This window comes from Corvus cornix, chromosome 4 (genome assembly GCF_000738735.6).
Source record: "Corvus cornix cornix isolate S_Up_H32 chromosome 4, ASM73873v5, whole genome shotgun sequence".
NCBI lineage: Eukaryota > Metazoa > Chordata > Aves > Passeriformes > Corvidae > Corvus > Corvus cornix.
The window spans coordinates 11,516,010-11,538,613 of record NC_046334.1 but is presented as its reverse complement, the minus strand read 5'-3'; the positions used below and the strand labels follow the sequence as shown (position 1 = coordinate 11,538,613).

Genomic DNA, 22,604 nt, shown 5'->3' with positions numbered 1-22,604 from the left:
TGAGGACTTTTGCTCCAAACGGGAAAGGAGAAAACCTCAGTCCCTAGAGATGCTCCCAGAGATAGTCCTAATGATGAAGATGATGAAGACCCTTTGCTCCCAGGGAAGGAGAAGGGCCTCTGTTTTTGTTTCTGAACGGCTCAACCTTAAAATTGTACCCCAAAAAACTTCAAGAGTGGACCCTCGAAAGCAGTTGTGGGAAAAGCTGCAAGTCAGGGGAAGGGACTCACATGCAGGCAGAGAGAGACTCCTCTTCCTAAATGGACTGAACAATATTTGGAAGTGGGCAGCTGTCTCGTTGTGATAATGTTTTCATAGCACGAGCAAGAAGAGACTTCTCTTTCTAAATGGACTAAACAAGGTTATTATGGAAGTGGTAAACAGACTGAACATCTTAAGGGTTGTCTTTTTACATTGTCAGTGGGAGAAGGGAGGAATGTGGGGGGAGGAGGAGAGTTCTGAAGGTGGTATAATTTTTTTCCCCTTCTTTTAGGTCTGTTAATAAACTTCTGTATATTCTTTCAAGTTTGATGCCTGCTTTGCATTTCTCCTAATTCTTATCTCACAGAAGATAAACAGTAATGAGTATTTTGGACCAAACCACTACACAGGGGTAAAGGGTGCAAAATTGTTAAACCCTGTTTTTCAGATGCATCACAGATTTTGAAGCTCAGTTTGAAGGATTTTCCTAAGTATACAGTGTGCTGCTCTGAGACTGCCTGGTTGTGCATATAACAGTGAAGATGATGAGTATCTTGTTGCCCAGACAGAATAATAGACTTTCTTTGCTCCTACTTGGGTTGATTTTGCTAGTTGGGCAGATTTAAGGACTGGAACAGCATATGCTGCTCAGAAGGAAATGTTCTTTTCTTCCCCACCCGCTGCGATACTCCTCCCCAACCCTCAGGCTGTAACCAGTTTAAATAGACATGAATTAACCCTCAGCAAAACAGAGCCCTTTGCCCTTAGACTTTGTTCTTAGAGGGTGTCTGCGGTTGTGTAAAAGAATTAAATATAACTTTTACATTTTAACATTCTTAGCATATCTTTCAAAGATATGTATTATTTATATGGCTGAGATTTTATAAATCAATTTTTTTGGTAGATGTCTTCATAATAGATCTGTTACTTTGTTACATATATATTGAAGCTATTTTTATTCAGTCCAGGCTCATACTTTGAGTTCATCACTGTATTCTTATAAATGTAAAGGATGCCAGCATATTCATCTCTATTGTAAATAATTAATAACTTGTGTGAGCTATGGTATTGCACCTGAACTGTAATCTTTATCCACACCAAAAATAAGGGAAGAAGAATATATTTCTTCTAGAGGAAAGGCAATTATTTCTGGTCCCATGCATTAAGTAGTCATGAGATTTAAACAATAAATAACTCATTCTTTTATTTGTCCTCTAGTTTTAGAGCCTTGAATTCACTTTTTCTTGTTTTCTCAACAACCTGAGGGGCTGGAATTGTGGTTCTTTCCTTTAAACTAATGCTAAAATGTTTGTTTTCAGCTGTTGAAACATTCAGCAATGTAAATTACACAATTGTGGATACAAAAATGCTGCTAGCAAGGATTTTCTTGCTATTTTCTAAGTCTGTGAGAGACTTTTCTCTCTCACAGAAGAGGTAGCAGAGTTCTGTAAACAATGAAAGACCTGCAACCTTGAGAAGTCTTGTTTATGGTACAGTCGAAAAATATTTTGACAATGGATGTTCTAGGATTTTAGCCAATCACCCCCAGGGGGTGGCTGATCCTTGTCCAATTAGACTATGAAGAAAAAAGTCTATAAAAGAATTTGTAAAATAATTAAATTAATCAATCTTGCTGCACAATTCCTGCCTGCTGGATCTTCTCTCCTCCTCCCTATGGCTGTGGGACACGGTAATATACCCTAGGGCATTTTTTTTTATACAAAATAGGTTTCATAGAAGAGAGAAATTTTGCACTGGAAAAAATGGCACTTTTGTGCAAGCTGTATTTTAATTTAATACTGCAATTTAGCATCTCTGAAGAGAAGATAGCTTTGCTGGTTTTCATTATTGATGATAAAAAAATGTCAGACAGGTGCTTGGTCCTGACCTATTAAAATGTGTAAGTGCATCATTTTAAACTGTATCTAGTTTTTTCTGCTGAATTAGTAAGATTATCTTCATTCAGAATTAAGTGTATCTTTCACTGTTTTCTGAGTTTAAGTGAGTCAGAATCACTGTCAAATTTGAGACAGTATAAATCCTAGAGAAATTTTGTGATTTTTTTCTAAATTTGAAAGACTAGACTTTAGATAGATTTCAGTTCTTTCTGTCAGCAGAGGTGATATATAATGTGAGTTTTAATAATCAAATTGTCATTAGCATTATGGAAAGAGAAAGAACAAATGCATATAAAATTTGAAAAAATACTTAATCTACTGTGAAAGTCAACTATAAAGGAAAAAAACTTTGAGATACATTGCACAGTGCTGTATCCTCCTTTGCTGTTGTGGGGTTTTTTTCTCACTATTATCAAGCAGTAGTATGCTGGCTTACATTTTGCAGTTGGAATTTTGGTTTTGCCTGAAATCTAAATCCTTAAACAATTCTTTAAGCTGACCCTGTTCCATCCACTTCACATGACTATGGCACCTTATGACCATCACAGAAGAACAAAGACTCATCCCAGAGTCACTGGCAGCAGTATGGATTGAGCTTTTTATATTGGTACACTATGCACAGGCAGCAGGAAAGCATCACTGTCAAAGGAAAAATACTTAACTTGAGAGTTTTACATTGCCTCTGGGTAGATATTCTCTTCTCCTCTCACCAGCTGCTTCTGCTATCCTAGAACCTCCCTGCAGGGGGACACAAAGCAAGTTTTAATGCATAATACAAGAAAAGATGGGCACATTGCCACTTGGAGCTGACTCTACTCTACACTTCTGACTGACTGGTTCACGTGGCTGGAGCTACAAAGAGCAGATAAAATGGCATTTCCAATAAACTGTGTACAAATGCTTCTGTGGTGATCAGATGTGGGGCCGTGTGCCTGTTTGAGACAAATTTGGAGGAACATCCAAATTTGAACATCCTCTGATGGAAGGCAGGTTACAGCCATCCCTCCCCCACCAGATTTGGGGAAAAAAATTTTCCTCGGAGGAAAGTGAAGGAAAAAAACCCCTATTTATTCAACAAACACATGGGAAAAGAATAATAATGCAAAATAATAAAACCTCTCACTATGAAGAGAAACCTGGGAAGATTTAGAGTCCTTTCTGTGGTGTCTCTCTCTCCTCTTTCAAGCTGGAGTTCGGCATAGGCCCCTCCGTGCCTTGGTGGAAAGCTCTTCCAGTGAGTTCTAGTGTTCTCAACAGTTCCAGAAGAGAAGAAGAAGAAGAAGCCGAAGTCCCAGAAAAAAAATGGTTTAACTCTCTGTCTTTCTCCAGAGAAAAGGGGCCGAGAGCTGGGAAAAACCAAGGTGCTTTTCTCCTCTCTTGCTGCTGCAGAAAGCAGCAATCTCTGTGTCCTTGGAGCACAAACTGCTTTGAAAAGTTCATCTGGCTTTTTCTTTTTCCTTCTCTCGCACCCAGTTTTAAAGGCACAGAAAGGCACAGGAATCATGTCTGGGCATAGAGCGGCAATAGGGGATACACTTCATAAAGTCACCCCAAGACAGGCTGAAAGACTGATGTGTGTGTGATCTATTTCATTCCATGTGCCACAGCACAAGAGGGTGTTAACCATGCAGATTATTTAAGATATTTGCTTTATCTGTGAACAGAGCTCAAAAGGAACTTAAGGAAATATCTGAATATCCACTCACAGGAAGGAGACGCAGCATCCTCTGAGCACTGGGAAGTGCAGATGCTGTGTCATACCTGGCACAAGTAAAGCACACAACTGCAGTGGTGTATATGGAGGGACAAGAAATGAGTGAGGAGTTCTGTGGTGAATTCAGAAAGGCTGAGAATCTTTTAAAAACAAAGAGACAGCCCCTGGAACTCCACTTGCTGGCAGTGTTTAGAAGCAAGACATCCAGTTAGGTGCAGTGACAGAATCTTACAGATTTCCACCTTCCCTGCCACTGCCTTGACTTTTGTACTTAAAAAAGCAGCAATGAGAAGGAGACAGAGATCTTGTTTCTCTCATTCTTTCATACCACAAACTTACCATCCACATTGCTCCAGCAACTAATGAGAAACCTGCGATCTGGGGAAAAATACCCTGCTTAGGAAACAAGGGTACTTCAGTGTATGAAGAAATAATTCTTCTGATCCTTCACTTCACACAGAGGGTTTACAAGAATGCTTACTTAAGAGGCTGCATGGACTGTGTTTTGTCCTGTAACCTGGCACATGCTGTAAAATGATCACTTGTGAGGTTGTTCTTAGGCAAATTGAAAATAGACTGCTTAAGGAGATGAAAGGTTGGTGGAAAGTGTGCTAGGCTACAGGAAAATATTCTGGAAATAGTAAAGGATGACAATATGAAATGGATTAATTTCTTCTCCTGGAGAATCATAGAAAGCCACTTGACTTTTTTGCTGATTGGAAACTGCATTTTTACTTGAAAATTGTTCTGCGAAACTACAGAATTTCAACAGCCTTCTTAGAAAAATGTGACTGCCTTTGGTGCAGAGAGAAGAACATCTCAATGAATGATACATACCTCTACTTTTTCTATCTGCCTACAATCCCAGGAACCTCCTGTGTGGAGAAAAAGAGCTGTGAGACAGGCCCTTGCTCCCTCTCACTTGCTCATAAGTGAAAAAGCCAGATACATGATAATAAGAGTGAGCTTTCTGTCAATAGATGTTTATGAATTTTGCTTCTAAACCCCCAGGGAATGTTTGTGTGAATATTTCATAGACATAATCTCAATGCTGGGTTAATAGTTGGTTTGAAAAGAGAAAAGTACTCTTTCCAAAGTGAAACAGAGGTTCATATTTGTGTTGCTTGTGCAATAACTCCAAATACTCATTAAGAGCTTAATGCTTTTTGTGTTAGGATTAAACTCCCCCAGCAGACAGAGAAAAGGGAAATTACATTGCTGCAGCCACGCTAAGCAACTTGAGTTGCATGTTCTGCAGCAACTTCAGTGATTGGAAGCTCTGAAGCTCCCTGATACTCTCTGATAAAGCTTGCTGATATTTGGGGCCAGAATTTTTACTATTTGCAGTATTTCACTGCTCTTCATAGAATCCTTCTCCCCAAAATTACACTTGTGGGTGGTAAAAATCAGTAGTTTCACACATATTCTAAACGTTTTTCAGGATTGCTTGAGGTGCATGTAGGAGGACACTTTTGAAGGAATATATACCTCTCCTCTGTCTTTTGACTTTTAATTGTATCTAAGCATGTGAATATCAGATACTCATATGTGTCTAATGGCTTCATGTATGTTTCATGTATACTGGTGCAGATATTTCTACATGTTGCATTGTACATGCAGCACTTAAAATATTGTGGATTAAATGCAGTTTTTCTTGGGTGTGACCAACTTCTTGCCTCTTGTAAATCAACAGTATCTTTTTCATAGTATGGTTAAAGCATGGGTTTATCTAGGGAGAAAATGAAACCATCATTTCTACATTGACCTATAAACTAGATGCTCACTTGTCCTTAACGCAGCCCACAAGAATGCTCCAGGAATCAGGTTTGGGGAGCTGGAGGAGAGGATCTCTGTTGTACACGTTGGGCAAGTCCGTGCTTCTGTCTGCAGGCCCACATGATGTCTCTTAGGTCAGGATGCCACTTGTCACAGGTTGTGTCCTCAGGAGGAGGGAACAGGGAAAGATCAGATCCCTCTAGTGAGAATAAGGGCTTAAGCCTGGCATATAGTTGAAAAGTAACATTAGATTTAAATGTTTGCCGTAGCAGTAGTTCTAGCTTTGCCTTCACACAAAATCCAAGTGTTGCCATTTATATGGAACTATGGTATTTCTCTGAGTTTTCAATTTTCTTTAACCTTCTCTCTTGTTATTTTTGCAACTTCTTTTTTGTGCCATAATGCTTCTGGCACTGTAAAGTGCAAAACAAAGTAGTGATGTTATTATCCCATTTTTAACCCTCAAGCAAACTCTGGTTGCTCTGCATTATTTTCAGAATGACTCAGCATTAAAACATGTACATGGGGGGGTTTTCTGTGGGTTTGTTATGTTTGGTTTTAGTCTGACTGTGTGTCTTATGTACATCCTCGTTTCTTGTATGGCTTGGTTTTTTTCTTCTTATTCAGTGGCACAAAAGTAGGTGCAAGAGCTTTGAATTCTGCAGCATCCAGCACCTGAAGGACCCTCCCTGTATCTCAGTTCCATAACAGCTCTATCTTACACTCCACATTATTTCTTTTGTTCTCTGCTCACACAGAATTTTTTCTGTCACTCTATTACTTCTGTAATTCTCTTATTTATTGTAAACTCAGTTAAGTGTGATGGTTGCAGTTTATGTGAGAGGTAAGGAACAAAATTGAAATTGTGTTAGCTAATAAACATGCCGTGACAGCAAATTTCTCATTCTAGTCCTTAAATTTTACATTTGCTTCAGCAGAGTAACTGATGTGATAAAATACAGGATATGTTAAATTTTCAAGAAGAGGTTGTTAAGTACTATGACAAAACTGGCAGTCCCACACAAAGTTTGATTTGGCAAGGCTTTGAGTATGTCTACACTCTTAAGGTATCATTTAAATAGACAAACTGCTCAGCTCCTTGCTATTAGACCTGAAACTTTGCCTGCATTTTCATGTAGAGTTTGAAGCACGTGTTCTCCAGTGTCTAAAACGCGTAAGAGTTTGGGTTCATTTACACTGTAAGAAAAAACTCCGTGAAAAGGGCTTAGGTTGGTAATAGGCTGAAGGATGAGAGAAACAGTCATATGCTGACACCTAATATTTCTAGTAATTTGCACATCTGTCTCCACTTTAAGGTGTTAATAAGTTAATATTGTCTCTCTTTTTTTTTCTTCTTCAGTAACATGCAGTGATAATTCTGCTCTTTTCAGGACAGGGTGTGGGCCAATGTGGCAAAGAGTTTGAACTGCCTTATTGCCATGGTGGACAGACTGCTTGAAAAAGATGACATCAGCAACATTAAAGAGGGTGAAAATGAGCCTTCAGCAGCAGATTCCAAGGTGTTGCATACAGGTGGTAAGCAACCCCCCAGATGTTTTTTTTTAAATCATTGCCTAGAGTAAATGAAAATTTAAACAGCTACAGAAAAGTCATCTAGAGAAGACTCCATAGTATCTTTGATGAGAGTGCTAATAGCAAGGTATTCCACCCTTGTAGGGAGGTTATTTATCAAAGTACAGCTTTATTGTGTGCTCAGACTGCTTGCCATGCTCAGTTGTTTGTGCTACAGTGTAAACCTTTTTAAACCACAATGTTTTCTTTTTGAAGGCTGATGAAATTTAATTTACTTTAGATTTTACTTGCATGTAAACTTGCATTTCCTTTGAGGGAAAAAAAATTGGATTCTCTTACCCCACAGAAAACTTTTAAGGAAAGGTGAACATTCTGTATCAGTGTCATTCTCCTGCAAACCCTTCCACTTCTCTGAGGGGATATACTGATTTTTATTTTCTGATTTGATATAATTCATGCTTACCTGGATATACCTGTCAGCCTGTGTCAAAAGGCAAAGTAGAATAATTCCATGAGATGATGTAAAGAAAATTTTGTCCATGGCAGGTCCTTCTCACCAAATCTTCTGATCTTCTCCTATGGCTTATTCATGTTTGCATTATTGATGCATAGATTAGATCGGCTTAATAAGTGTGATGAGACTTTCTCGTCTGAAAGTGTGTTGCAACAAATGATACAGATCCTTAGTGATAGTGGTGGTAGTCCTAATATAAGGAAATCAGAGCCAACCTTTGTGTCACTCTTCAGTAAATAAAACAACTCCCCATACAAAACAACAAACCAAGACAACTACTTTATTTTATGGAGCTTTGTATAGTTTGGACTGGTTTTTTTTTTAAATTATGCATTTTATACTGTATCTTCCTTTACATGTTCTCCACAGAATTTAATTACATCATTTTATATCAAGAGTTTTAAAGTTATTAGTACTCACTTGTAATTTCTTTCTTACATAATAAGAATTAAAATTACTTTTTTAACTGTGTGCCATTTGTGAAGTACTGGTGAGTTCTGGGAGATTCTAGTTGTAGTGTTGATTTTTTAATGCAGCTGTAGCATCTGCATTTTTACCAGTATGAGAGAGTCCTTGTTTTCAGTGCCAGATGTGTTGGATTTGATTTTGTATGAATAATCCAGAGAACAGCTTATTCCTTATCTGTTTGGTTCTCTAAGTTTCTGTCTACCAGGCATGTAATGTTAGAGAGGTAGATGATATCATCTCTGTTCTCTAGTGAAGGCTTGCAGGTGAAAAGTATCAACACAGCTTTCTGCATTTTTCCTGCCTTCCTCAGAGAAGGTAAAAATATTTAACAGTCAGGTAGGTGTAGTTTTGAACTTGAAAGAATCCTCAGATGGTGAACCCAAGCATATTCATTGTGATTAAATGAGAAAAATTGAATATTGTTCTTGTTCCTAACTCCCTTCTCTTCCCTGTGGTGCTAACAAGCTTTCCTGCTATTATTAGAAGTCCAGTATGTCTTGTAGAAATGTTTTGCAGGCAAAGTGGTCGTAGTACACTTTCACCCAAACTTTCCCCCAGGTGACTGCAGTGCATTTGTGTGTGTATGCGTAGACATACACGTCATGGGTTTTATCTGTATCTCATAGCCATGGAACAAAAGTTCAGATTTCCAGACCTCCTTCCTCTATCTGAAAGAAAAGGTACGATTTAGGATTATTATTTTGGAATGCTTTCTGACATGCCTAGAGACATGAATTTTTACATAATTTCCTTCACTTTCTTCAACCCCCTGAACATGTCCTCTGTTATTCTGTATACGCCATTATATGGATTTAACCCGCCCACTTGAGTCTTTAATTCGAGTGTGCTCATAGCTTTGATTCAGGCTCACACCCTACACAGGCAAATGGAATATTGGTTAGAGCTTTTAGGTCACAAGCCAAAAAAAAAAGGAAAGTTACATCATTTTAAGTACTATAATAAGCAGCCATCAAGTAGAATGAAAGGTAGCTCTTGCTAAGCAATAATGATAGTTGTAATGGTTAGAAAATTATAGATGAGTTTCATCCAGCTGAGAAGTTGTCTTCTGGAGCTGGTGGGCCAAGGACACAAAAAATATCAAGCTGCTGTGGTGCTGGAATAAATTCTTCTCTTTTTCCTTCATTTCAGGGCCTCCCCTATTACTCTTGAAACAGTAGAGGTGCCCTTCAGTGATAGCAGAGTCAGTGCTTTTGTTGAGCTGTCCTGAAAGTTCTGTAACACTCCATCACCTGAGAACTGCAGAGATTTGTGGGGCAGCCTGCTGAGTTTTCATGTTCTTTTTGAGGAAGACATCATTTGTGGAATGCCTTGGACAGCTTATAGGACTTTCAAGGTCATATAGAAATGGAGAAGTTTTAAAATTGCTTTCTTTTATAGGACTAACTTTAAAGATGGAGCTTTCTGAAGAGCTATCCAGGTGTGTGCCAAAGTTGGTTCCCTAATCATTTTCAAAACCATTGCCTTTGGGGCCAGAATTTTTCATGCTTGACTTCTCTATGAGAGTGTGGGTTTAGATGTTTGTTTTTCTCTGCATCTCCCTCTCTGAAACTTAACATGAAACCCTAAGGGTGCACTGTGAAGTACCTACACAGACACTGCGATTCTAAGTTTATGGTTATAAATTTGGCCTTAATTCTGCTTCATTTTACACTTGAAGCCTGGTTGTGAGTTCACAGCATTTTCCTAGATATAAAATCACGCTGTGTATACATGCATAGATAAATTTCTAAAATTACAGACTTTTGTGCTACTTAAAATTCACAAACATGACATAAATTAAAAGCTTGCCAAATCTTGCTATTATGTATTATATATTTATATATTTGAGCATATTTGAGCATAATGTATTTCATTAATGCTGCAAATGTATGATTGATGCTTGAGTCAGAAACAGCTTTAGTGCTGGAGTGGATCCTCAGAAAAACTGGGCTGCTTTTGTAAGAAAAAAGAATACAGAGTTTTGAACAAAATATCGATAAATATGCCTTAAAGTATGGGATGAAATTTTTGCTTATTTAGTGAACCTGACTGGTTTTTTTGTAGCATATAGCAATGAAAAACATTTCAAAGAATGCACACGTGTTCATTTTAGATGATAGAAAATGTTATGACAATAATTTGATGCAATAGCATCTTCATATAAATATAGATATTGTTATAACATATATTCAGAATTTCCTAAAGTAGGTTTATATTTGCAGTCTCAGTGTTGACATTGTGTGATCTTTTTCTTTTTTTTCCAAACATGTTTATATTTATTGTTTGAAATCTTTGTAATTGGAAATATTGGAGCACTTTTTTTTCTGTACTCTGCCTTTCAATGTGAATTATACCCTCCTTAGCCTTAACTTTTCATGCAGTCTGACCTTTGAGTGTATTCTAAAGACTGAATTTGAGTTACAGTTACCAAGGTAACATGCTATGGTTTCATCAGTTGCAGTATTATGAATCCTCTGCAGGATAAATCAGGAAGAGTAGAAGGATTTTTAAGGAGAGGGGCTTTTTTTTGTTGTTCTTTTAGTCTGGTTTGCCTTGGAGAAATATGTGACAACATTAAATTCTTTTTATTTTTGCCTTTTCACTTTCCATGAGAGTTGGAACGTGAAAGCCTGTCCTGCAGCATTAGAGGTGCCAGTGAAACACAGCAGTTTGTTCTTGTGCTTACACAGCCCCTGACAGATCTCTGTGTTTGGCTGCTGAAAGTGGCTGTTGTTTCCATCTGCTCCTTGTACCATCCCATCAGAGCTCCCACCCAGCTATTCCTCCACTGGCTCTGGGTGAGAACTCCCTAATTTGATACATACAGGATCCACCACATTATCTCAAACAATTTGAGTTGCCAGTGTGATTGCACCTGGATTTTGCCTTTAAGTGAATTATGGAATCATTAGCTCTGTGAATTGGCCACTGATACCTTCAGCATAGGTAGCGAAGAGCACTTGGGGAATGTTGCCACATTTCCTAGATGGAATTAGAGGAAACCTCTGTTCATACCCACATTGCTGTAGACATATGTGGGTTGATTTTTCTTGTATTATCTGATACCTATTGGGGACTAAATAAGTCTAGATTCAAACTTTCTGACTTTCAGTGCCCTGGGGATGGGCACTGCATCCTTTCAGTGCATTCCTTCCAATGCAATGCTGTTAGAAATGGGAAGTAAAGCCGTGTTCTAGTTTTAATTGCATCTTCAGAAAAGCTTTTCTTATAAACTATCATTTAGTCAGGAAGATGAAAAATATTCCTGTGGTCTCTGTCTCCTTGAGTAGCAGACATAATTTATTTAGAGCAATCACATCTGAAAAGCTTTCTCTTCCCTTCCTCTTCCTCAAATTTTTCTTCCCTTTTCTCTTAAGCTTGTCTTCACATCAATTTTACTTATGCCTTTTTTTTTTTCCTTCTCCCTTTCACTTCTGTGTCATCCTTTTCTTTTTGATAGGATCCTTACCTGGGCTGAATGTAGCCCAGCAATACAAGACAAGCCCTTCAGCAGTACCTTCTCTAAGTACTTTGGCTATAAACAGAAGCTGAAAAATTGTGTAAGGGAAAGAAAGACTATTTAACTGAATCAATAAACTAAAACAAGGTATCAGAATACTTAGTTGCACAGCATTCACAGAGCAAGATTTATCCATTACGCCTATGTTTAAAGTATATTAGATTTTCTTAGCTTTGTCTTTGTCTTCTTTTTCTGTTTTCACAGTGACCAAACCTGCTGAGATACTTGTGCATGTATGATTAGATGGTTTCAGGTTTCACTATTAATCCATGTGACAGTGTAGAAAATCTTGGATGATTGCAATGGAATAATAAATCCCAAGAATTCAAAATCATTCTTCTGGAATAAACCGCTACTTTCTAAAGTGCAGGAATAGCAGGAAAGCTTATTCAGGTTTTTGTTGTTCCTGTGAGAACTGCTGCAGCATTATGAGTACAAAGCCTCATCCTTTCTCAAAGAGCTTAGCCCTCATGCTGGAGTTAAACTGAACTCCAAGAGCTGGGTAGCAAGATGAAGAAGTAAGGCACTGACCTTTTTATGGTGCAAAGTTGAATATGTGAACTCTTCGAAGTCAGTCTTTTCAAACCTCCCTGTAAAAGTGATTAACTCAAGTGAAAGGTTACCTCTTGGGTATCTGCTGTTACATTTATATGTCACATTTATACTTATATATGTTACACTTACATTTATATGTCTGTAGTGCCCTCATTTGCTTTAAGAGTATGACATTATGCGTTCTTCCGCTTTTTATTTCAGGTTTAGTTTTTACCTTCACACCATTTAAGTTTTGAAGTGACTTAAAGCCATTAATGGATTTTAAATGGCACAAACAGCAATGACAAAATTGGCTTTTTTCTCTGTTGCTAGGGCAAAAGGAGATAGGAGTGCTATGCTGAAGCATCAGTGCTTTTCAGTTTTAGTTACCAGCATATTTTAATAAGCACTTCAGTGGGCCTGACTTTGAAAAGAGCAGGAGCTTGCTTTTCTGCCAAACTGTATAAAATTTAACATGTGGTTTGACATATTGCAGCTTCGATATGAGCATGCAGAACTGATTAGCTGGGTGCTAAGCAGGTCATTTGCCTGTGCAGGCCTGTTGATCACAGGAACATGGGACTGAAGGGCATTTTCCAGTAACTAAAGGGCAAATCCTGACACAGACTGAACTGCCACAACTCTCTTAGCAATGGACATGGAATATTTACTCAGTGCTTTGCTGAACATACACTTTTGTTTTAATCTCATTTTAACTGCATAGCGGTGATATCTTTTTAATTTCATATTTCCATTCTTTATTTTAATATGTTTAGTTTTTATGCCTTGTTTTAGTTTCCATTGGCTGACTAGCATAATTTTTGTATTGAGTTTCTTTTCTTCATCAGGAGGGTCTGACAGTTCTTTTGGATGCTAACTATTCCAAACTGACAGGCTGCCCATGTCATTTTAGCAACCTGACAGTCATCCCAGAGTCTCCTTTTTGCTTCTGTTCTTGCTCCTAATGTGTTTTTTTTAGCTGTTTACTCATTCAGTTAATTCTTCATCCTTTTTCAAAGGATTTTCCAGTGTGTTGTGGATACAAATCTTGTGATTTTAATTTAAAAGAAAGTTGAGATCTGAAGAGTCAATGTGTGTGAGTCCGTGAATGTGTTAAACACAAAAGCAGTAATTTGTACTATTCCTTTCCTGAAGTGATTCTACAAAGGTGTTCTGAAAGGTATTATATTCTAAAATGTATACAAAGTCCTTCTACAAAGTCACTCTAAGAGAACTCCTTTAGACACATCAGCAGTAGTTCAAAAGCAAGCAGCAGTGTCAGGTGTCAACAGAGTTGTGGCAGGTTAGGTCCAGATACTATAAATCTGAATTTAGACAAGGATTTTAAAGCTCCCTTTACAAATAATATCTATTTATTAATTGTATTAGTATCACATATTTATGCCTTGCATACAAGACAGTATTTTTTTTCCAAAATCTACTGAATTTACTTCTAGGCTTCAAAGTACAATTTTTGTTTGTTTCACAAACTTCAGTTTCACAGTGCTTCTCAGTTTCAAGGAACAACTTACAAGCTACAGCACTTACATATAAGCAGGTGTTACTGATGGATTTTTGGACCTTTGTGCGTTGTTAATGAATGATCCTCATTAATATTCCTGCTGGAGTATTTGCAGCAGGACATCCTGCATAACAAGTGACACAGTGCAGTTTTAACAGAGCAAAGATTGAGAGAGCAAAAAATTTCTTTTTTTCCTAGAGTTGGCTTTTCTAATATCTCAGTCTCTGATACACCTCTTATTCTGATTTAAAATAAAGGATAAGCATGAGAATATACTTGTCCATTCACAAACATTCCTTTTTTTTCAAGAAACAATGCAATCCCTCTCAGATTTGCCAACTAGCTCCACCTTCTGGGGACTGGACATCCTTATTAACCGAGACGGAGAAATTTCAGTGTGAGCAAGGAGTAGAAGATTGTTTTGGAAAACTTAATCACACAAAGGTTGTCTTCTTTACTAGTGACATGTCCAACTCTATTTATATTCTATAATAATTTATCTTTTTTCAGTTGCTAGAGTAAGGTTTTCTACAAACTTACAATTTTTATTGTTTACCGAAAAGCCAAATACATATGTAAGCAAGGCTCTGTATTCTTTGGGACATTAAGTACTCAGTAGGATTTATTTTTAATAAATTTAGTGTGAACGTTCTTTAATGAAAAAAATGGCCTTGAGAATTTAAAATCTTTGAATTCCTTTTAATGCAACTATTACAGACAAAAATTACTTACATTAGTAAGTTAGTATTCCAAACATGTAGTCTCCCCCCAAAAAAATGTAGTGAGAAAATTATCTTGAAGCTGCCACAAGGTATGTGCAAAATAATTTGTAAAATCATAATAGAAGGTGGTTATCAGTTGTTTACTGCCAGCTGGGAAGACTGCATGGAGGAGAATCCACTTACATTTGTTCTGGGTCTGGTATTATTCAGTATTTTTATTACTGACTTGCCTTATGAAATATGGATGATGCTTATAAAATTTGCAGACGCTTAAAGCTGGGAGAGGCTTTAAGCACTATGGGAGCAGGAGTAGAGTGGATTCTGATGAAATGGAGCACTGAAATATTAGGATGCAGTTCAGTAAGGACAAATACAAAGTTACGTTCCTGAAGAAACAGAAATCCACAGTGCAGATGGACTGGTTAAGTGGCCTGTGGCTAGTATGTGACCCCCTCTATTCATAAAATTACAGAATGGTTTGGGTTGGAAGGGACCTAAAAGACCATCTCATTCCAACCCATCTGCCATGAGCAGGGACACCTTCCACTAGACTAGGTTGCTGAGAGCCCCATCCACCCTGGCCTTGAACACTTCCAGGGATGGGGCATCCACAGCTGCTCTCTGCAACCTGTGGCAGTCCCTCATCACCCTCACAGTGAAGAATTTTGTCCTAATATCTCATCTAAACCTACTCTTTTTCAGTTTGAATCCATTCCCCCTTGTCCTGTCCCTACATGCTCTTCCTTTATGAAAAAGGCTGTTAGAAATGCTCCTTAGCCCTATCCACGTAACCTGAAATTCTAATAGCAGGTTGAAGAAGTATGGTTAGTTTTAGAAATTCTGCTTTTTCTTTTGCCCTGGCTGTCAGAGTATTTGCCACATTTTTGGCTGTGTCTGTATCCAGCTCTGCTTTCCCATGGAAGGGGAACAGATGTCTGTTTGCTGTATCTTCAAGTCTACTTTAAAATGGCCAAGTATAATCTTTTCCATTATTTGCTCAAGTCAGAAGCAGCCATCAAGCTCTATTCTTACCACGTACAGGCCCTGCTTGTTGGTTCAGTGTGCATTTTATCTTTTGAGCTTATTTTGCTGCAGTTGCTTTTGCTGGCATATGTTTATTGATTAAATTAATAAATGACTGTAATTTGACTTGAAAGGAGAGTTTAGATTGTCTGGTCTGTCTACTCTGACTTCCAGTACGTCACACCCTTTTGTCTACCTTATTTATAAATTCCTCTGTGTTTTGCAGCAGCCTCTGGTTGTTCTTTTGGTTTTATTCCCTAGAATAAACACCCCTGTTAGTCCTTGTTATTTTCTCCTCATGAAAGAGGAAAATCAAGTTGCTGCTTGGCCTTTTTCATCAGTTTAAGGAGATTAAACTCTAAATCTTGGTAGCTCTGCTCTGCAAGCTCTCAATTTTTCCAGCAGTCTCTTTAAAACGTGTACACCAGACCTTGGCACGTGGTGTGTCATCACTCTGTTAGTCAATGGCATGTATAAAATTACCTCTTTTTGCTGGAGCTTGTACCTGGGGCTGGCTTATGATCTGTTTTGTCAGGATGACACTCACTTCAGAACTACTGTTTTCCAGGGAAAGCTTCCTTGGTCTGTATTACTCATGTTTAATTACGTATGACTGTGTTAAAACACACGTTGTCTGACCACAAAGACAACAAAGGAACTCAGGTTGTTCTCTGTTCCTGCTCTGTCCTTGTTCCCCCTTTCCTGCTCTGTACTTTTTGTAGTTTCTCCCAGCTTTCAAAGTTCTCTCCAGTCTTCTTGGCTACAGTTTTATTAATTTACGTGTTTTTCTGGAGCTCAGCCAAATTGACTGGCAACAGGCAGCTGTGTCTTCCTGCCTAAAGAACTTCCTCAGTATTAATGAGTTTTCACTGGCCTGACTCACAATGATACCTGAAACAACATGCTGCTGTCTTGCACCCAATTACAACATTTTAATTATCATTGATTCTTAATTACACTAATCTACAGAAAATGTAAGCCAATGATGGACTGTATTAAGTCAGTTGCATTCCCAACTTTTATATAGAGTCTTCTAGAGTGCTGATTTCTCTCATTTTAAACTATACAATGAAACTGAAATGTAGATTTTGAAGGAGAGGGATTTATTTGTTTGTTTTTTATTATTTGCTTGACTTAGGGGGTAGGCAAAGCCATATGCAAGTACAGTGCAGGTCTGATTTTATTAAATCCTGTAAAATTCAAGAACAGCTTGGATAACAGGGCAAGTTTGTATAAGCTGTTCTGATTTTCCTCCACTCCTGTAATGTATTAATCCCATTTTTCAAGCATTCCACTAGTTTGGTTTTTTCTGATATTCCTAGCATGTATTTTAACAGAGCAAAACATGTTTCAAATTAGTTCTAAATCTCTCTGATAGAAGTAGCTAAAAAAATGAGTTCAATAACTCTAAATATTGGAAGAGAACAATATAGAGAGAAGCTAAAAAAAAAATAGGAATACAATCTGAAGCTTATTATCTTTTCAGCTTGCACATTAAGCAGGTAATACCCTTCCAGATACCTATTTGTTATTCTGTTTTGCCCTCCAGCACCTATTTTTCTTAAATATAGGGTTATTCTCCCTGGGTTTGGGTTTTTGATGCTACTTCATTTCTTATGTAGCCAGTTGTAAGTCCTGGAAAGAACAGGAGACCTTCATCTCCACTGTATTTATCTTGTGCTAAATGATTCTATGTGTTTGCCTGTATGCTCTGTTTGTGACACTTAAATACAAGTTTTACAGAGATGTTAGGTCTGTTAAAAAAGGCCATTGTTTCATGGTGCAGTTGGATTCAGGCCAGGGATTTAATCCCAGTCCCAGTGGTAAGATGGAGTCCTACTCATAAGCATGTTCTCCAGTGGCATTTCTGATCCTGCAATGGTGTGGGCAGGGTCATTTTAAAGGGTAGGGTGATCTACACAATTGCTGCAGCTGTCCTTCCTCGTGGAAAAGGATTTTTCACTGCAAGTTTTCCACTTTGGAATGGATGACCTGTCTTGTTCTAGGTGACTGGTATGAACAGCTGTACCCGCTGGTGATTACCCTGAAGGACTGCATGGGAGAGGTGGTGACAAGGGCCAAGCAATCCATGGCGTTTGTCCTGCTCCAGGAACTTGCCTGTGGTTTGCCCCAGTGCTTGATGCTGACCCTAAGAAGAGACATCGTCTTTAGCCAAGCAGTAGGTTGTCTTGTGTCACTTACTTCCTTCTGTTGCTGTAATTATAAGCATACTGTTCATGCCAGTGTTTGTGGTTTTCTTTTTTGTTGTTTTTTTTTTCCTTTTTCCAATTTGACACAACTTTTTCATTTATTCTCCATGATATTAACCTAAATATTTTATAATGTGATAGGAAAATAAATAGTAAACAGAAGTCCATAGTACTTTTATCACTGAGTCAGAGAAGAAGGTCTGCAGGGGACTGGAAAAGTTGCCTAATTTCACCTTTGCACAAAGAAAGCTCCAGAAATCTTTTTTTACACTTCATAGGTTATATAGTTCTCAAGTCTAGCTTTGATTATGTCTTGCTGATATTCAAAATCACAGAATCACAGAATAGGTAGGGTTGGAAGGGACCTCTGGAGATCATCCAGTCCAACCCCCCTGCCAAGGCAAAGACACCCACAGCAGGTGACACAGGAACACACCCAGGTGGGGTTGGAATGTATCCAGAGAGGGAGACTCCACAATCTCCTTGGTCAGCCTATTCCAGTGCTCTGCCATCCTCAGTGAGAGAAGTTCTTCCTCACATTGAGGTGGAACATCTTGTGTTTTAGTTTATGGCCTTTGCTCCTTGTCCTGTCACTGGGCATCACTGAAAAGAGTCTGGCACCATCCTCTGGGCACCCACCTTTGTGATACTTATGTGCATTAATGAGATCCCCTTCAGTCTTCTCCAGACTGAACAAGCCCAGCTCCCGCAGTCCCTCCACATACGAGAAATGATCCAGACCCCTCATCACCTTTGTGTCCCTCCTAAGGACCCTCTCCAGTAGCTCCTTGTCTTTCTTGTCCTAATAAGCCCAGAATTGAACACAGCACTCCAGATGTGGCCTCACTAGGCACTGGCTAGACAGCATCCAGGCTAGGGATTTTTTTTTCTCCTGGTGACCTTGGAAATAGAGAGCAGATAATTTTTTTCAGTTTGTAACAGTATTTTAAGTGTTTGAAGACTATTAGCATGTCTCTCCTCAGAACTGTCTTCCCTTGGTAAATAACTGAAGCTCTTTACATCTTCTCCTGTCGATCATGTATTTCAGAAAGATTTTTCTCTAAATATTTCATTTAATTTCTCCCATAAGTTATGTGTTGCAACTTCCAAGGAGATTCAGTTGCATTAGATGTTGAACCACTTTCAAATCCATCATAATTCACAGTCTTACGTGTTTAAAGCCTGACAAGTGAGGTTCTGGTCTGATTTATGTCAGTAATTAACACACAATGCCACAAAACAAATTACTCTTATCTAATATAAATTAAGGGAATATTTCACTACTTTATATACCAAAAAAAAGCATCAATAATATACTATTGTGAAATCATGTATATAGTCACTAAACAGAAATATCTATGCTGTTTTCTCAAATATCTAGATGTTACCTCTGTTGTGTATAACGATAGCAAGCCTCATTTTAACTATTTGTTGTGTAACAGTACACCTCTTAATTGCATGTGTCTTAATTATAGCTCGCTGGATTGGTCTGTGGATTCATAATCAAATTGCACACAGGTTTACATGATCAAGGATTTTTACAACAGCTTCATACTGTTGGATTGCTCGTGCAATATGAAGGACTCCTTAGTACATATAGTAAGTATTGTTCTTGGACAAAGTTCCTTCTGTCCCCAGCCCTGAAGTTTAGCCAGAAAGTCCTTATTTTAACCTCTTCTCTGCTTCCAGTAATTTGGCTTGTTGAATCAAATATTATCCTTACAAGACAGTAGACTTGCACATAATAGCACAGCTGAAGTCATTGACACTGTGTTGTCAATTCTGCAGCAAAAATGATTCATCTATTTTATTCTGAGTTCCTCTGAGAACATGACCTGCTAATTGTTTCATGCAGACCTGACCCAAAATACCAGGTTTATAAAGCTGATACTGCCTGTATCAGCCTCAACCCTGATCACCAGTGCTGATAATGTGAGGATAGCCTGAAAACTGTTTAATTCCTAGTTTGTTACAGATACCGTTATTTGATAGGTATTAAAAAGGACATTTGGAGGGACAAGTTGCCTTATGTTTCAAACTTTGAGCTAGATCTATTGGCATCATTCCCCAAATCAGAGATTGTGATCAAAGTAAAGGAATTTAGCATTTGTACAGCTCTTTAATGCAGTTGCTCACTTGGAGATTGCTGTCTTCTCCCTTTTGCATGATGCTCATTGTTGTTATTCTCAAAACCTTTGTCCTCCATCAGCAGGACAGGCTTTTAAACACTTTCAGAATAGAAAAAAAAAAGGCTTTTCTGAGGTTATTCTATGCCTATATAGAGCAAGCTGATTTTCAGAGTTGCCTAATACTCATAGTTACCATTTAGGCCACAGAATTGTCAGCAGTTCTAGAAATCAGTCTGGTTTTATGTAGGTTACTTTAATGTGGATTTAGGACTGTGATTTTTAGATGCACAAACTGGAAAATGTAATCCTTGTATTGCTTTACTATAACCTATCCAGTGACTGATCTGCCAACTCTGTTAATAAACTCTTTAATCTTTTCATGTAGGTGAAGAAGCAGGGATGCTGGAGGACATGGCTGTGGGCATTTCAGATTTGCAGAAAGTAATGTTTAAAGTCATTGAAGCCAAATCAGAAGATTTTTTGCCTATTATAACTGGAAGGCGGTAAGAACTTTGTTTCCTGGAGCCCAGGAAACAAAGCTGCAGTTTTAATCTGTAGCCCATGAAACCCAACTAATGGTTTTCTTGTTGCTGAATTCTATTTTATGGAAAGTGCAGCAGTTTTACTTTTCAGAAGGTGAGGTAGTAGGGATTTTAAAGGCTAGTAAGCTCTGGGTTACTCTCCTGATTAAAAGCTAAAAGTTCCAGTTACTAATACGAATGTGTTGCGCAGAGCTGCTGGTGCAGTATTCATACACAGATACTGAATCCTAGACAGGTGGCAAGGTCATTATTTATAAATGTTCCCTCTAACTGAGAAACTTTGGTTTCGAATGTCCGGAATTTGTATTTCAGTGTGACAAATGAAATTGCAATTCCAAGAGCCTTGATTGTTTTAAAGGTGGAAACCAAAAAACTCAGATGCCAAAACATATCGGTCAAGTTTAAAAAAAGGAAGACTTTCTTAGCTGCTGAAAATCGCACAGGACATACACAACCTTAGAAATCCTTGCACAAAGTCACTTATACTTTATGAATCTCACATAAGTACTGCTGAATATCAGAACATAAACTGCAATACTCCACTAATTTTGGCTATTTGAGGGTTAACAAGATTGGAATGGATTTTTCATCATTATTATTATTCTAGTCTGAAGCTCCAAATGTTTTTACTTTTGCAGAAATCACTTCCTTAATAGTATCATTATTCTTAAGATGACTGTAAATTAAATTCAGCTAGAAGCAGCAACTTTTTGAAAATATGTTTCCTCTGAAGGGGGCTTTCACCACTGATTTACTTAATTATTCTGGATGATTCACTCTCATTGTATGGGCCTTCCAAGAAAGGACAGAAGTAAATAGCAGGAAGGCTGGAGTATGATAGGCAACACATTGGGAATAATTAGGAATAATTAGGATGTGTGGACAAAACAGAAGAAATACATCCTTTGTAAATCACAGCAGCCAAAAATCCTGAAATATCCAGCATCTACATTTACTGGCTTGCTGCCATTACTGTGGTACACTGAACTGTCACACCAGGAGGTCCTGGATTTGAAGGAGATCTGAGCTTTCAGCTGCCTCAGGCATTCTGTATTGATGGAGCAGTCAGTGTTTAGGAAGAAGAGCTACAGCCTGTGATTGCTGTACTGTACTTACTGGCAGGTATTCACTGGATGGGATTGGAATCAGAAAAAAATAAAATCTATAAGGCTTATGTGGAGGAGTCCCATTCCTCTTAGAGCTGTGATGAGACTGCTCCTATCAGACAGCATTGGAAGTCAACCATAAAAAGAGAAGATAGTGAAAAACCTAGTTATTTTCTAATAATTGTTTAACAAACCCTCAATTTTTAGATCAGTTTGGTTGTTACATGGTGTGGCTCGATAAATGAGACTAAAAGACCGTAGAAATGCAAGACAGAAAATCAAGCTACAAATTCTTATCTTGAAGAGTCAGCATTTTCACTTGTAATTGTTTTTTCTAGGGAAGTACTTACGCCTGAGATTCTGTGTGCACAAACAAATCAATCCAAAGTGTGTGGCACTGTCTAGCACTGACCTGCTGGTGTGGGTGGCTGACACCGGCCACCCAGGGGAGGTGAAGTTCTGTTCAAGAACTCATGTTCTTTTATTAGAGGCCAAAATATGCACTTTTTGAACATTCTTTACAAAATCACAGAATATTTTGAGTTGGAAGGGTCCCACAAGCATCATCAAGTCCAACTCCTGGCCCTGCACAGGATATCCCAAGAATCACACCCAGTGCCTGACAGCTTTGCTCGAACACTTCTTGAACTCTGTCAGGCTTGGTGCTGTGACACTTCCCTGGGGAGCCTGTTCAACCTGCTCAGCTGCTTTGGGTGAAGAACCTTGTCCTGATATCCAACCTAAACCTCCCCTGACAGAATTTCATGCAATTCCCTTGGGTCCTGTCACTGGTCACCACAGAGAAGATTTCAGTGCCTGCTCCTCTGCTTCCCCTTGTGATGAAGTTAAAACTGCAATGAGATCTCCCCTCAATCTTCTCCAGGCTGGACAGACCAAGTGACCTCAGCCACTCCTCACACACCTTTCCCTCAAGCCCTTTCACCATCTTTGTGGCCCTCCTTTGGACCCTCTCCAATGGCTTAATGTCTTTTTTATATTGTGGCACCCAAAACTGCTCCCAGCACTGGAGGTGAGGCCGCCCCAGTGCAGAGCAGAGCGGGACAATCCCCTCTCTTGCCCAGCTGTCGATGCTGTGCCTGATGCCCCCAGGACACAGCTGGCCCTCTTGGCTGCCAGGGCACCGCTGACTCACATTCAACTTTCCATCAGCCAGGACCCCCAGGTCCCTTTG

General features: G+C 38.6%; 1 protein-coding gene across 11 annotated transcripts in view; it reads left to right on the top strand.

The window, feature by feature from the left end:
* Positions 1-22,604, top strand: part of INPP4B (inositol polyphosphate-4-phosphatase type II B) — a 312,737-nt gene that overhangs the window by 241,408 nt on the left and 48,725 nt on the right. For 10 of the 11 annotated variants that reach the window (XM_039550506.1, XM_039550513.1, XM_039550504.1 and 7 more), the window contains 4 exons: positions 6,981-7,125; positions 17,432-17,604; positions 19,111-19,234; positions 20,150-20,267. In XM_039550506.1, coding sequence (XP_039406440.1) covers positions 6,981-7,125; positions 17,432-17,604; positions 19,111-19,234; positions 20,150-20,267 — 560 coding nt within the window. The remainder of the gene's footprint in view (positions 1-6,980; positions 7,126-17,431; positions 17,605-19,110; positions 19,235-20,149; positions 20,268-22,604) is intronic. The other variant, XM_039550505.1, reaches the window with a different exon arrangement.